General features: G+C 36.1%; 2 protein-coding genes across 3 annotated transcripts in view; one reads left to right on the forward strand and one right to left on the reverse strand.

Annotated features, from left to right (window-relative positions):
• LOC149068917 (DENN domain-containing protein 1B-like) overlaps positions 1-3,285 on the forward strand; it is a 36,660-nt gene extending 33,375 nt beyond the window's left edge. For both annotated transcript variants that reach the window (XM_089250631.1, XM_089250632.1), the window contains one exon: positions 721-3,285. In XM_089250631.1, coding sequence (XP_089106757.1) covers positions 721-1,467 — 747 coding nt within the window. In that variant the 3' untranslated portion in view covers positions 1,468-3,285. The remainder of the gene's footprint in view (positions 1-720) is intronic.
• Positions 3,286-7,119: 3,834 nt separating this feature from the next.
• LOC149068919 (CCR4-NOT transcription complex subunit 2-like) lies at positions 7,120-14,740 on the reverse strand. The gene is made up of 2 exons (XM_089250508.1): positions 14,429-14,740; positions 7,120-9,097 (listed from the first exon to the last, which is right to left on the reverse strand). The coding sequence occupies exons 1-2, from the start codon at positions 14,507-14,509 to the stop codon at positions 7,673-7,675; spliced, it is 1,506 nt and encodes a 501-aa protein (XP_089106634.1). The 5' UTR covers positions 14,510-14,740; the 3' UTR covers positions 7,120-7,672.
• Between the last annotated feature and the right edge of the window lie 51 nt (positions 14,741-14,791).

The raw sequence follows: 14,791 nt of genomic DNA on the forward strand, positions 1-14,791 counted from the left end.
AAACCCATCTTAATGCATGCCCCCTCTCTGGGGGGGGGGGGTTGTTTTAAGTGAAGAGAGGCCTCATAAAAGTGAGATCTGGTTCAAATTTTCTAGCTCAAGCATGTCAGTTGGTAAACAGACATTTCTAGCCAGGTGGAGATCACAAAAATAACTTTACCCGAGGGCCCCATGGTGCTTTTAAGATGGCCCTGGGTGGACTCCAAGGCCAGAATTTTTCCACAGGTGGTCCTATAATAAATTCATAGTGTAAAAAAGAAATAAATAAAATAACATTCATATATCAAGCCCAGAAGGCTGGAGCTTCTGTCAGCCTCCCGTAAAAAGAGGCCAAGGGTCTTGGCAGTTTAGTAAATTGTGCCATTAAATCAAGGAAAAAACTAAGAGTAGGTAACCAGTGCCGTCTTAAGTGCCCACCTGGGCCTCAAGAGAAAAGTTGCTTCACAAAAATGAGACGGTTGAAATTTTCAAGAATTTGCCAGATAGGGCCTCAGAAATATCACTCGGCCCGGGACCCATGATGCTCTTAAGACGGCCCTGTAGGTAACCTTCCCCATTTCAAATATTTTCTACTATTTTCTGATAATTCGAGTTTTCAGTAATCTGAGTCCCATCCACCTTGGATTACTGAGACTCTATTGTATGCCTAAATTGTGTTTCCGTGAATGCACAAAAGCTGCATTTAATTATCATGTATTCTGTGTGTATTCCTTGATTTAGAGTGAAGCCTCTACACAGAAATGCAGTGTCGATTGCCCTTCAAGAATGTGCCATTCTTCTCAAGATACCAAAGATCAGTCACCTCCACCATTGCTTCCACGGCCTCCTGCATCTAGGCAGATGTCATTGAAAAACATTCCCAGTACAAGTGCAAGTTTTCGGGATAAATTTCTTGAAAAACCTCTCATAGAACTAGATGGTGAGGACTGCAATGATGTTTATGGAAGCAGCGAGAGCTTCACAATGGAAGATAGGAACACTAGCACAAGCATTCTGAAGTCTTTCAGTGCATCAAATGTGAGAACAACGACCATCTCGAACAATCATGTGGATAGCCCATTTTCAACTGTTCAAAGTACGAACCCATTTATCAATGCTGCTACTGGTTATCACTCTCGTATGAATGAATCCAATAGTAACGTGTCTTCTAACACAAATGTACGTAACATGATCAACATGTGGCAATCCACCAGCCCAGATAAACCTGCCATTTTTCAAGGTCGATTCGCTGCATCAAACACAAACATTCCAAAAACAGTTCCTTTCAGATCCCAACCATTGTCTCGAACAGTATCAACGCCACCTTCAACGTATTGTAACATATCTGGGATCCCTGCTGCTGTCGTAAATTCAAACAATCCGTTCTTAAAACCAAACATGAGTCATATTCCGAACGAAAATAGAAGCCCAGAACGATTATTCACTAATGCCAAGAATAACAGTTCTTCGTGGGAGAGCTTCCAGTGAAAATGCTTTCTCAGTTTTTACATATTCATACTGCAGCGCTTATACACTATGTTTTGGTGTGAACAATGTACCAAATTGTTTGATGTAGATGGGGAAAAAATATTTATTTTACCGATTTAGTGTTCTTTTTTAAGTATATTAGAATCTCAAAATATCTATTTTTTAGAGTTACTCTATGTTTTTGAAATTTTTAATTATTTTTCCAAACCAATCCACTATCAGATGATGTTCACATTGCATTTGAAAAAGAAAGAAAAGCATTTATTTTTGTACGAGATTATATGGTTGCAAGATTATATTTTGCAGATCGTAATAGGTGGCAATAACTCGTAAAAATTTTAAAGGTTTTTGGGAATCATATTTAGTATTACTTGCATGGAGTACCGTTAATTGTTAGATTCTGATGTTTCAGATGTATATAATAGTATCAGTTGCTTTTGACTATTGTTATTGTATATAATTTAAACACCTGTTGAGCGTTTAATCTATGCACAAAGCTTGGGGGAAAAAAACATTCCTAGCAAAAAAGGCTATGCCTTTCTGAATTATATTTCCACTTACTACAAATTGTGTCCAGTCCAGATGAATATTAACGCTTATGAGTATATGGTTGATATCATCTCATTCCTGTAATACTACCATGAAGTTTTAAAGCTGGAAAAGTTTTTTGTGTGAATGTTTTATGCATTGGCCAAGGCTAAATGAGTCTCCAGTGTTTTTAACACCCTTGTGTGTTTAGTTTCAGCTCAGTGGTACCAAATTGATAATTCATAAACATTTGATTTGGAAAATTTTAAACTTTATAGCCAACGTTGTCGTCCAGTCAAAATAACAATTTCTTGATTATTTCAGTGTGTGTTTGTTAGATAATTCAAGCTATTCTCTGAATTCGAATTTTTTCATTCATTTCTTGATTTTGTTCAAATTCTGAGTTATCGACATGAAATAGTTGATCTTCGTAATCGTTTTTTAACTAATGTCTGGATAATTTCCATCATGCATCATCCTGATCACATTCTACTCACATTCTACTTCAAAGCTTTGGATTATTGAGTGTAATATTCTCTAATCCAAAAGACCAGTGAATCGTACTAGCAATTGTTACCTGTCTTATTATATTGTGTTATTACTAATCTGCTCTCACATTCCTGTGGAGTTACTCTTCAAACATTCCAACCAGAATTTATATTCCAGGTTGTTCAAAGTGATATCGTTTCTTGCATCATTGTGTTTGGTTATATGCTGTATTTGTTTTAAAGTGTTTTTTGTTTGAAGACGAAGAATGCTTTCACACTAATGCTCCTATTTTGGAATCGTGAAGATGTTGTGCAATAATTGAGTAGAATGGTGACTTTGTTCTGCTTGTTGAATTTTGATTGTGGGAAAATTTGTAGAAATCTCCCATAAATATTTTACGAGATTAAAAAGAATTGAAATCGGACTCTTAAAATGCAAGTTTTTTTCTTTAGTTGTTGAAAATCGGTGCCTGAAAGCTGCAATTCTAAGCAAATCAAATTTTTGATAAAATTGTATCTGCTGTGCAGTATGCATTGTTAACTTACTAATAATTATAATCAATTCCAAAAATATATGTCATTGGTGAATTATCAATCCAATATACATTGATACTGTATCAAAGTTATTTATATTCATGTGAAAAAGTAAAATTGAAAGTCTGTTTCCAGAAATGTTTTATGTTTAATCCGGTTGCATTTCGATGGTGAAGTATTGCAGTTATATACGTGACAAAATTTATAATTTGAAGGTGTGCAACACCTCCATATATACTGTAATAATAAACATTAATTTCTCAATAGACATTTTGAGTTTAGTGTCTTTTTATTGGGACTTTTTTTGTTATCATATTGGCAACTAAAATTGAATGTCTTATTCATATGAAAAAATGATTTTCGACATTATGAAAAGAAAGTTATATGAAATCAAACCTCTGTTTAGTAGACACCTCTATTTAAGGGACATATCCTGATCCGTGTCCCATTGAATAAGAACACAATTTTACCTCTTGAGTAAGGGACACCTATTTAAGGGACAGAGATACATGCCCCTTTGAATAAGAACTTAATTTAAGAATTCACTAATATATATATACTAGCTATAATACCCGGCGCTGCCCGGGTTTTCTTCAATGAGGCTTTTTGGACCACGTGATATCTCCCTCTTTCTTTGAGGGACATACAAAAAGGGGGGGCCGTCATTTCAACTTTTTCCAGGGGGGGGGCAAAGCACATGTACTCAATGTGTATATATATATATACATAATTTTTATTGTATTTTCAGTAGCCGGGGGGGGGGGGGGTGGCAACGCCCCCCTAAATGACGGGCCTGACATACAAATTGTGTCCACGTTAACCAATATGGCGACTTCCTCTGCGTGACTCATAAAATAAACAAATCTAGATTTAAAGAAACGTAGAAATAAAAATATTTTCTTTCCTTTTTTAAGGGCGCTAAGTATTTCGACTCCCCCCCCCCCTCCCTTTTTAGGTTCAAGTTATCCATCAGCCTATTTCAGCTCCCAAAAATGCTTAATTAAAGCTGTGGAATTTCTTCGATGTACTTTATGGGCCCATAATTAATTTTAAAATAACCTAAACTCTATGTGAATTTATGCAGTTGAATATTAAAAGACAATACGGAGACATTAATTTTCATGCTTGAGAAGATATATAAATAAACGGTTGAAATCAATGTTATTGCATGTATATTCAACTCAAAAGTAGGGTCCGGCCAATTACTTCATATCGAATTTTCTCGGCTTCGTATATCTCTAAGCGAACTCAATATTTCGAAAATCGAGAATTCAATAAAATTTTTTAAATTATTGATGTGGCGGAAAACCCCATCAAATTTCCGCATTTCTACAGTAAAATCGGCAATTTTAACACTGATTTCTATGGGGACCATCCTTTTCCTGAACCTCAAAGCGATGCTGATGATGATATTATGACGTCATTCAAAAAACCTCATTACTTTGAGTATTGAAAATGTGGCAAACCATTGTAAAGGCATATACACGTCTTAAACGCATTGCTAGGGAACCACGGTAACCAAAGTAAACGTTCGGAAAGTGATTGTTGAGGCCCAAAAACCATTGTTGCCGGACAGTTTTTTGCCCGTTTAGGGCATTTGCCCTGGTCTGGCGAAATTTTAAAGTAGCCTATCGTTCAAGTCTGGTCCCATTTGGTATATATGCAAAATTTGGCGACGATCGATCTAAAATTGTAGATTTGTATAGAGAACATACACACACAGAAAATCAATTTTATATATATAGATATAACTAGTGTCCTTTTAACCCTATTTTTCAGGGGTTTAGTTCACCCTGGATTGGAATATGCCGCCAGGTTTTGGAGACCATACCTACAGGGGATGCTGAAAAGAGCCACGCATGATAGCACACAGGGCTTAAGCCATGAAGATACTCGATTTTTTGAAAATGTTTACATTGGCAAAGCACAGGTGTCAGTGGATACGATTGAAGTGTTTAAAATTTTCAACGGGATGGATAAAATGGACCGAGTTATTAATACATCGTCAATCAACTGTTTTGACAAGGGGACACCAATATCGATTAATAAGGGATAATTCTAGGTTTTGGTGCCATGGAGTTTTTCTCTAATAGTGAATTCTAACACAATTGGCACATATTTAAAAAGAATACTGGGATAAATTGAGAAGCTATCCATACTTAGATGAGACCAGAATTTTTTATGGGCAGTATATTTATCATAATTATTGCTCTTATTGGATTGCTATATTTTTGATATATAGTTTAGATGTATCTTTTTTCAGCTACCTAGTTGGGCATTTTGTTGTGGCCTTTGTATTAATGTCACCGGCGGTCTTCATTTTGAAATTTCTCCATTTTATCCCGATTTTCAGGTTTTCAAAATTTCTTTCTTGGAAAGAAAAAAATTGTCACTTTTTTTTGTCACTGTCCACAAAACGTGTGGAGAAAAAAAACCTCACGCTTTGACCTATCACCATTGAAGTTGAGAACCCTAATTTCCTCCATGACAGAATTTCAAGAAAGACTTTCTGGAGCAAACATTGGGAAAAAAAATTTCTCTGCTTCCATCTTGTTTTAATCTCTACCATCAGAAGTTTTTTGTCTGGGATTGTTGTTTCTTTTGCCAGGTGGTTATTTGCCATAAGAATCTGCATTGAGTGTTGTTTTCATCCTATTTCTCAATGAAAAAATTGACAACCCCACTTCAGTATACATTTGCTGCTGAGCAAACAATATGGACGTTGCTTTTTTCTTCTTCCAGAACTGTTTTTCAGACTGCCCTTTTCACATTATTCTAGAGCAACCTAGACCGTGATTAGAATAGCATCTGCCCTACATGGAGGCAACTTGATTTCTTGAAATCTGAGAATTTAGACTTCATTGGTCAGAGCATGTAAAAATGTGTGTGTGGGGGAGAGACACAAACTTGTATCAATGAAGAGATTCATAACCAAAATTTGATTTGCAGGGACTTTTGATACGGGTCATATAAATTCACTTACAGCAAAGGGTTTTGAGCTATGCGTTGTGGTCCGAACTTGATTCGCGGGTTTTCCCAAGAATGATTGTACGAATCTATTTACAGCCAGGGATTTTTTTGAGCTATGGGTCATGACCAAAACTTGATGCTCAGAGGCTTGCGAAATGGGTTGTACAAATCAACTTACAGCCAGGGATCACGTGGCATCAAATTAAGCTTTGGGTCATAACACAAATTTTCAGTAGTTTCCTAGATTATTTTTATGATTGTGCTTACAGTCTGTTATAAATATAAAAAGTTCCCTAAGTGTGGCATGGTGGCAAGATGCTCGTCTACCACTGTGAAGGTTGCTGTCATGGTCCCAGGTTCAAACCCGAGGGAGGGGATATAGATATTTTTCCCTAAAGAGCTTGAGGCGTGCATCGATACACCGCCTTCATTTCCAACCCATCTCACTAATGGCTGTAAATTACATTAAAGCAATATGGCCAGAGTTGGTGTAATACTCTGTTACAAATACACTTATTGCATCACTGGTTTTACTAATTTGGAAGTACAAATAATCTTACGGGTCGCAAAGCTGATCTTGTTGATTTTGGGGTCACGACTGAAAGAGGTTAAGAACCCCCCTAGACTATACAAACACAAAGGCCAATTACTCAAGTGGGTGAAAAAAGATGTTCATAAAAAAAATATGAATGTGTCAAATACAGTCAAATCCTGTTATAACGAAATTTTGTTATAAAGGAATTCCAGGTTATTTAAAAATGACCCTATGTAAACTTATCTGGGGAATTAGAAAAGTGTTCGTTAAAACAAGATTTTTGCTATAACTGTATTCGACTGTACAACTAAGCTTCGGCAAACCAAAATAACATCACAAAATAAATACTATACAATACACTGCAAATAAAATAAAAAATTATGGTTGCTTAATCCAAGTACGGATAGCTTCTCAATTTATCCCAATATATCTATTGCACTTCTTTTTAAACATATTAGTTATATTACCATTCATGACACCCCGGGAGTAAGCTATTTCATTTATTAGCAACCCTATTAGAGAAAAACTCCCTGAGAAAACCACAACCATGCACAATAACGAACAGTTAGACAAACAGTGACAAGACTCTCTGCAACATAAGTTAACAGAATGAAAAATTTTTAATTGCTCACAGTAATAATAACAATAAAATTCAATGATTACAATTCTCAACATGTAGAAATTGTACTTTGCAACACCAACACAACATCGAGTCTGTGAGGAGCTACCACTACTGCTAATACTTAAAGAAAGAGGGGGATGGTGGTGGGGGGTTTGGGGTGTTGTGAGAAAAAAAAAACGAAATCAATTATATTTTGAAATCCACAGCAGGGAGAAAAAAAATACCTCGCACAGTGTAAATAGTACAGATCTTGAAACTAATTTCTCTTCTTTTTTTTGTTTTTTGTAATATATATTTATAAAAAAAAGTACAATGCCAGAAGTTTTGGAATCTGGTAAAAGATAAAAAATATATCGGAGAAAAGTTTTTCGAACATGATTTTCTTTCTTCTTTTTTTTCCTCCCGAAGAAGTCACAAATTTCATGAGCATCATGTCTTGCATTTTGACTAGCTCAAAATAATTCAGAGAAATTTTTCACACAATGCCTTCATTTCCAAGTTGTCAGCAACAGAAAAAAAAATAGTAGACTATGTCATTCTAGCCTGACCAGAAAGAAGAACAGATACCGAAGCGGGTGTCATCGCTCTGTCTTCAAGACGATCGTATTCCAGGTGGAATTCCTTCGCAACTTTTCTCCATGTCTCGGGATCGAAGAAGTAATACATACTTCGCTCGTAGGTGGTGGCTCTCTCTGTGGGCACGACCCCAGGAACCTTTGTGATCCACACCTTCTCGTCCTTGTGGAATCTCCAATTGCGACTGTAGAGTTCGACAGCAGCTGCCATCTGTATGATGTCACCACCAAACATGTAAAAAAGAAAGAAAAGCAGATCATCACCGTATTGCTTGAGTTTTATAGTTGCGAGCTTGTCTCTTATATTCTGGTTGACAACGTACTCAGACGGCACAAAGTAATCTACATCCTGTGGACGTACTGGATGCTCCGCCCAAGGGCCACCGAAAGATGGATACAGATAATCTGGTGTGTTTAGATTTAATCCTAGCGTTGTCAGATCGCTTCCCAGAGCGAGAGAGACCAGCTTTGGGTCTGTTTCTGCCGTGCGGATGCATGACAACAGACCAACCATTCCGAATTGGTCGGTTACCATCCCCGGTGGCACTGTGGTGACATGGGAGCTTTTTGTGGAGCTCTGGAAACCCCTTTTCTGAGACTGATTCACAGGATCATCGTTGACAAACTGGCCGAGTTCTTTCGACATGTCAGACGTCTTATGGGTCGATTGCTTATTCATGTTATCTTGGCTATTTTCTTGGTTTTGAGATCCTGGCAGGGCTGGGAAGTCTTCGCTGTGAATATGGAATTCATTGGATTCACTGGTAGGCTGCTTGACCATTCCAACATAAGGCGCTTTGCCAGCCATTGGATTGTGAGACATATTCGATGTAGAATTGTCTGGGACACTTCTGTTGGTTAACGAAGGGAATTCTGACAAGTCCAAAGCTGGACTGGTGGAGAATGTTGTGTTCTGCATGTTGCCGCCCGTTCTAGAGCTGTGCGATAAACCGTAACTGGATAGTCCACTAGCAGGGCTGTTACTAAGATTGAACATGAGACTTCGTTCCCTTTTCCCAAAGTCATCAGGCGTTTGGGGGCTACCAAACTGAACATCTATGCCTCCCATCCGCTTCAAGTCCTGCGCTAATGATCTCTGACCCAAATGACCGACAGAACCGAGAGAGAAGAGAGATGGACTGTTTGGGGAAGCCTGTTGAGGTGGCAGACTGTTTGGTAAGCACGATGGAAATGTAGGCATACCCGAACTCGTAGGCGTCAAACGGCCAGCCATGTGACTGCTGCTTCTACCCAAGAGACCAGCAAACTGCTGTCCTCCAAAGTTCCTCGATGTTGCTTGGGGCAGATTAGGTGAGATCATGCCACCGAAACTACTGGGTTGACCTCCATAGTCAAAAGGATGTGATGAGCTCATGACCTGTGACCAACACAAAAAAAAAGAAAAACCATGAAATCAGGAATAAAACAATATTTAAACAAATTTTTGATACATTAGTACAACGGTTCTCAACCTTTTTTGACTCGCGGAGCTCTTTTTAATAAAAAAAATTCTATGGCGGAACCCAGTAGGCCAATTTTTTGATTATTCATCAAAGTTACCGATTTATTTTTACTTTTTAAAAATATTTATAATTTTTTATTTTACTGTTTTTTTTATTTTTCTCGAGCGGCCGCGGAGCCCCTGGAAATTGCACAAGGTGCCCTAAGGGCTCCGCGGAGCACAGGTTGAGAACTGCTGCATTAGTAAAATAACACTGGAAATGTTATTTCACGACAATAAAATTATGTCCGACATGAAAATGTACGATTCTGAATAATTTTGACCTGCTAAACACGAATATCACCATTAAAAAATTTTATTCACACTTGTTTTTGAGTTATCACTACGTAAAGTGTGAAAACAAAGCACTTTACTAGTGGTATCTTTGGACAACAAAATGAAATTACATCAGATATGAAAATACATGATTCTGCATGTTTTTGAGCTGATGAATACGAATATCACCATGAAAAAGTTCTATCAGATTTTTTTATAGGAGATATTGCAGGGTTTAAGCCACTGTCGCATTTTTCGCAAATTCTGAAAGAAAATTGTAGAATGCGAAAAAAGTAGCAACCACTTTCGCAAAAATGCGTATAGGAGGTACGCAACGAGTAGACGTCCAACCAATCATTAGCATTGCAGCATTTTGCTAAAGCTTTTCCCCCAATTTTCGCTTTTTTGCTAAAGGAATTATTTATCCAGCTTAAACCCTGAGATAATACCATGTTAAGAATGAACCATAGTGCTGTAATGTACGTAACGGTGTTTTTGTACATTTTTGCTGTATTTATATCAGGGCTGGACAAATCCCAGCTGCCAGGTTGCCATGGTGACTGAAAAATTGATATTGGTGCCTGACATTTTCTTTGTGTAGTTACTAAATTGCAGGCTGAGCCGCACAAAATGTTTGTAATTTACAGCTGCATATCCGCCAACATGGAAGTGGGTCACTACATCCTGCAAAAAGCTAGACATTACTTTAGACCATAGTTTCCCAACCTTTTTTGTCCCATCACCCCCCTTCTTCAGAACATTTTTTCTTCCATCGCCCCCCCCCCTCCAACGCAATCTAGCCCATCGGATCCTATGTTATACCCGTAGCGTCTACCACCCCCCCCCCCCGGAACTTTCCATCGCCCCAAGGGAGCGTTAATGCTCACGTTGGGAATCACTGATTTAGACCCTTTTTCCCACCTAAATAATTGTTCAGGCATGCCACTAGATTTTTTGATTTGTCCAGCTCTGGTTTAGATGTATTCTTTTTGTATTTTCATGTGTTTCAATACTTTGTCGTCATATATATTTTACATTTATTTTATATTTGTTTTTTTTTGTAAATTTATTTTTTTTTTCATTGTGCTTCAATGTATTTGTAATGCACTACTACATATACATTGAATGTGCAACAAAAAAACTGGAACCACCATCCAGATTTTTACATGGTTAGGTTTGTGTTCAGCACAGTGAATTACAAAGGAATTGAATGTTTAAGGACACAAACATTTTTTTCAGAATTTGTTTTCCAGTGTTATCTGTTATAGAACATAATTCAGAACATGCGAATACCACTGTGTTAACTTATTGGGAGGTATGAACCTAGGTCCCTTTTTTTTCCTTAAATGCTCGAGTTGCATTCACCCACCCCCCCAAAGTAGAATATGCCGAAATCTGTGATATACGAAATCTGTGTGTTTTTAAGATAATTTTGGCTGGAAATGTTTTTAATGATGTTGCAATGCTGAAAAAAATTGATTTAAATCAGATTTTTTTCATTTAGTTACCTAAGCAACAAAACGATCTAATCTTATTAAACAGGGATCCCACTCAAAAAATTAGAAAGACGGGGAAGGGTACCTCCCTTAACATAATCTTAGCATAATAAAAAAAAATCCCTAAAAAAAATTGTTTTTGTGAATTTTGAATTTTTTTTTCGTATATACTATTTCAATATCCTGTAAAATTGACTCAAGCCAAAACAAAATGACTGAAATGACGGTAACAAAAACAATTTTTGGCCAAAATAAGGTATTTAGCAACCACAGATAATTCTTTTGTCTCTCCTCGCGATATATTACTTTTTTTTTTTTTTTTTTTTTTTGGAATCTTCTACAGTCCAGTCTGTCAACTCTCCTCAACAATGCACATGGCAAATTATGAAGGCATGCAAGTTATTTAAGAATGATGCTCTTTTGAGACTACATCAGGGACAAAGTTGAGTTAGTTAGCATCTTCTTTGGAGTGAAAAGTGCTTTTATTCAAAGGGACTATGCTCTTTTGTAAATTAAATGTCTGGTGGTGATTCATTATCACATATAGTGAAACCCTGATATAAGGATACTCAGCAGAAATAACATCATTGTAGAGGGATTATTGTTATATCGGAAGTAAGCAGTTTAACATTAGGATATAGCCATTTCCAAACAAGACTTGAAAAAATGTTGCTGTAGAAAGGCTCTACCACATTTAGAATTAACAGCAAAATCTGTTTGAACATTTCCTCGACCGCAAAACTCCAGAAATAACAAAAAATTCAGTCTTGACCATCCAAATTTCAATTCCAACAACCCCCCCCCCCCCTTCCCGTGCAAAGAACTTTTCCAGACTTTTTATCAAATGTTTTATATTTTCCTCGACCCATTTCCCGATTCTCCCCAGACTTTCCACAGGTCGCAGAGCACATATATTGTGCAGCATATTTTCATCCAGTCTGTATACATTCAAAGGGTCCTTTGGCATGAACTAATTTGAAAAGAAAAACTTTGGCAATAGTATTTCATACTCAACTGGTCAGGGTAGGCGAAACCCAGGTTTTTTCAGGTTTATGATACCAGAACACAACAAAAGCAAAGTACTCATTAGCAAAAAAATAAAGCATCCCTAAAAATAATCCGATCATGTCAAAATTTTACATGCAAATTCCTTTATACCAAGTATGCAAATGATTAAATTTTCAAGGTCGAATCTTTTTCGAATCGAAGAAAAGATTCGACCTTGAAAAAAAGAACGAATTTTCATTCTTCACTAGAATCAAGGATTAAAATTATTTTTAAGCTTAATTATCCTATATCTGGTCTAAGGATACTATATTTTCAATCTCGATCTCTTCTTTTGTTGTTTTATCCTTTTTTATTTTAACACACCCATACTTTTATCTTTTTCAGCGATATGTTTATTTTTTTCCCTGCCAAGAAGGACGTCCAAAAGCATGACTGTTTCCCTCTTGGCAATTTCTTATCATGATTTCTGATATTTTTCTTGCCAAATGGGATTGCACTACAGCTGTTCCCAGATTTATCGCTATATCGAGTATTATTGTAATAAAAGGTTACATTGTATTTACATGCTGTTATGAGCTTATCTATGTTATATATGATTGGTAAGACAATGAGCCTGTGACTCAAGTTTCATAAACACTGAATAAAAAATTGAAAAAGTTTAAAGAAAACCACTTTGAACAACTATTTTATCATATAAGATTCTTATTATTTCATAGTAAAGTTAATTGAAATAACCCTTGGCCAGTGCATAGAAATATATTTTGCATTGAATTTTTCTTTTTTCATATAATTTTTCAATATTTTTTTTTCTTGATTTCATTTGATGATGCTTACCTCCGAAACATAGAAGAAGAAGAATAAAAGAGAGAAATAGACCTGATCTTTTTTTTCAACTACAGTGAAACTTCGCTACATATAGTACAATAGAAATCTGGTCGTAATGCTAGGTTCTGTGGAACCATCTACCCATAACCTTGATGCAATGATACTTTAAATATAACTATAAATCTCTAAACTATATTTTTTAAAATTGCACATAGTCCAATATTAAATTCTTCTCAATACGATATCATTTACTGTGAGAAATCCCCCCATAACAGTACTTTTAAGAGGTTTTCATAAAACCAGCGCAAATGTTTTTTTTATAATTTGCTGAAATGCATTTTGAATTTAATTTAAATCTGGTCACTTGTTTTCGTTCTTCTGAAGGCATCTAATATCGGTAAATTTTTTAAATTATCATTGAAAGTGCTACGGAAGTTATCACTACTGCTACTTCGTGTAAGACATAAAAGTGTGATCCAGTAAACAACTTTACAGGGACAGTGCATCCAACTGAATTTTATTGAATCGACAAATGAATAAAAATTTAAAAAATTTTCACAATGAATAAATGCACGAAAGCACATTTTCTGATGTTACTACCAACCAATGCCAATTTAGAAAAGATGACAAAAATAACAAATTTGATGACACATAATAATGCAGCCAGAGTATTGTTATATCAATGTTTCACTATACTTATTCCGTACATATATTCCTATACTACTCTAAAAGGAATGGGAAAAAAAAGTCTCTCCTTCTGTTATCAGACTTTCAACAACAGCTGACTCCATCCACTGGCAGTTGATCCACAGGATGGTGGGGAATGGAAAACATGCTTGAGAAGCCGAAGCCGACAATAATAAAACTATCCGGACTGGTGATTGTCAAAATGAGAGGGTTTTAAGGAACCAAGATATTTCACGATAGTTGAAATAAAGTGACAAGTTAGACAAGATATCTCGTTATTGCCACTGTGAGGGTTAAACAATTTGAGGTTGTCTCTGCCTCATTTACCTCTGGCTATTGAGAGCCTATTGTGTGTGGATGGGAAAGCAACGGCTTTATTAACGTTACATTTAGATGCATTATATTGTTTTCGTTTATTTCATCATAATCTCAAGAAATGGGTAAAGCTATGGCTTTTTTTTTTTTGGATAAAAAATTTCATTTATAGCATAGTTACAATATTACCAAATAGGCTCATAATTAAACCCATTAACTATGTTTCATCATGCCAGTCACTTAACTGGATTTTTAGAGGCTAATTATATTTCCTTACATATCAATAAAGCATATTATTGTTTATGTCCTACCCCGGAACTGGAGCCCACAACCTATGCGTTCATAGGCTGGGAGCTGGTCATTTCTCATTGATAACAGATCAAAAACGGAATGCTAAGGCTAATGTGTTGGAGATTAAATGCAAGTTGCACGTGGAGTCTTTGAAAATTTAATTTAAAAAAACAAATATTTAAAAAAAACCATAACATTTCATTCACCCGATAACTTAACATTATTAAATGGATTGAAATGGAGAAAAGATTGTTTTATTCATTTATTTCCCATTTATATCGGGTAAAAGGAGAAGAAAATTTCCATTTACCGCGTCCAATATGTTAGATTTGCCGGGAGTTTTGTTGACTTGAGCCTTCAATTTGATAGCTTCACTTTCACCAGCAGCCATTGTGATGTGCACTTTTTATTTGTTGAAATGCAACTTCGTCGTAGTTGTTCAAAAAAAATTTTTTTTTGTTTGTTTTTCGACCGACGTTGAAGAGCGTCACTGTTGACGCGTTGATCAATCACAATATGGGACTTATTTATAAGTAAACTTAACATGTTCAATAAATCATTTTTGATTCGTTAAGAAACCAAAAATGGAATTGCGTTTGATGATTCCCTTGTCAGGTACATACAGAAATATTATCTGATCGAAAAATGAGTTGAAAACAAAAAAATACTCTTT

The sequence above is a fragment of the Pholcus phalangioides genome, unplaced genomic scaffold (genome assembly GCF_987345545.1).
Source record: "Pholcus phalangioides strain wild (caught in Gottingen) unplaced genomic scaffold, Ppha-v1.0 ptg000024l_1, whole genome shotgun sequence".
NCBI lineage: Eukaryota > Metazoa > Arthropoda > Arachnida > Araneae > Pholcidae > Pholcus > Pholcus phalangioides.

Coding starts and splice junctions, on each gene's coding strand:
- LOC149068919 (XM_089250508.1), bottom strand. CDS start 14,509: ATGGCTGCTGGTGAAAGTGAAGCTATCAAATTGAAGGCTCAAGTCAAC. Junction 9,098..14,428: donor AATCTAACATATTGGACGCG/GTAAATGGAAAT, acceptor TGTTGGTCACAG/GTCATGAGCTCATCACATCC.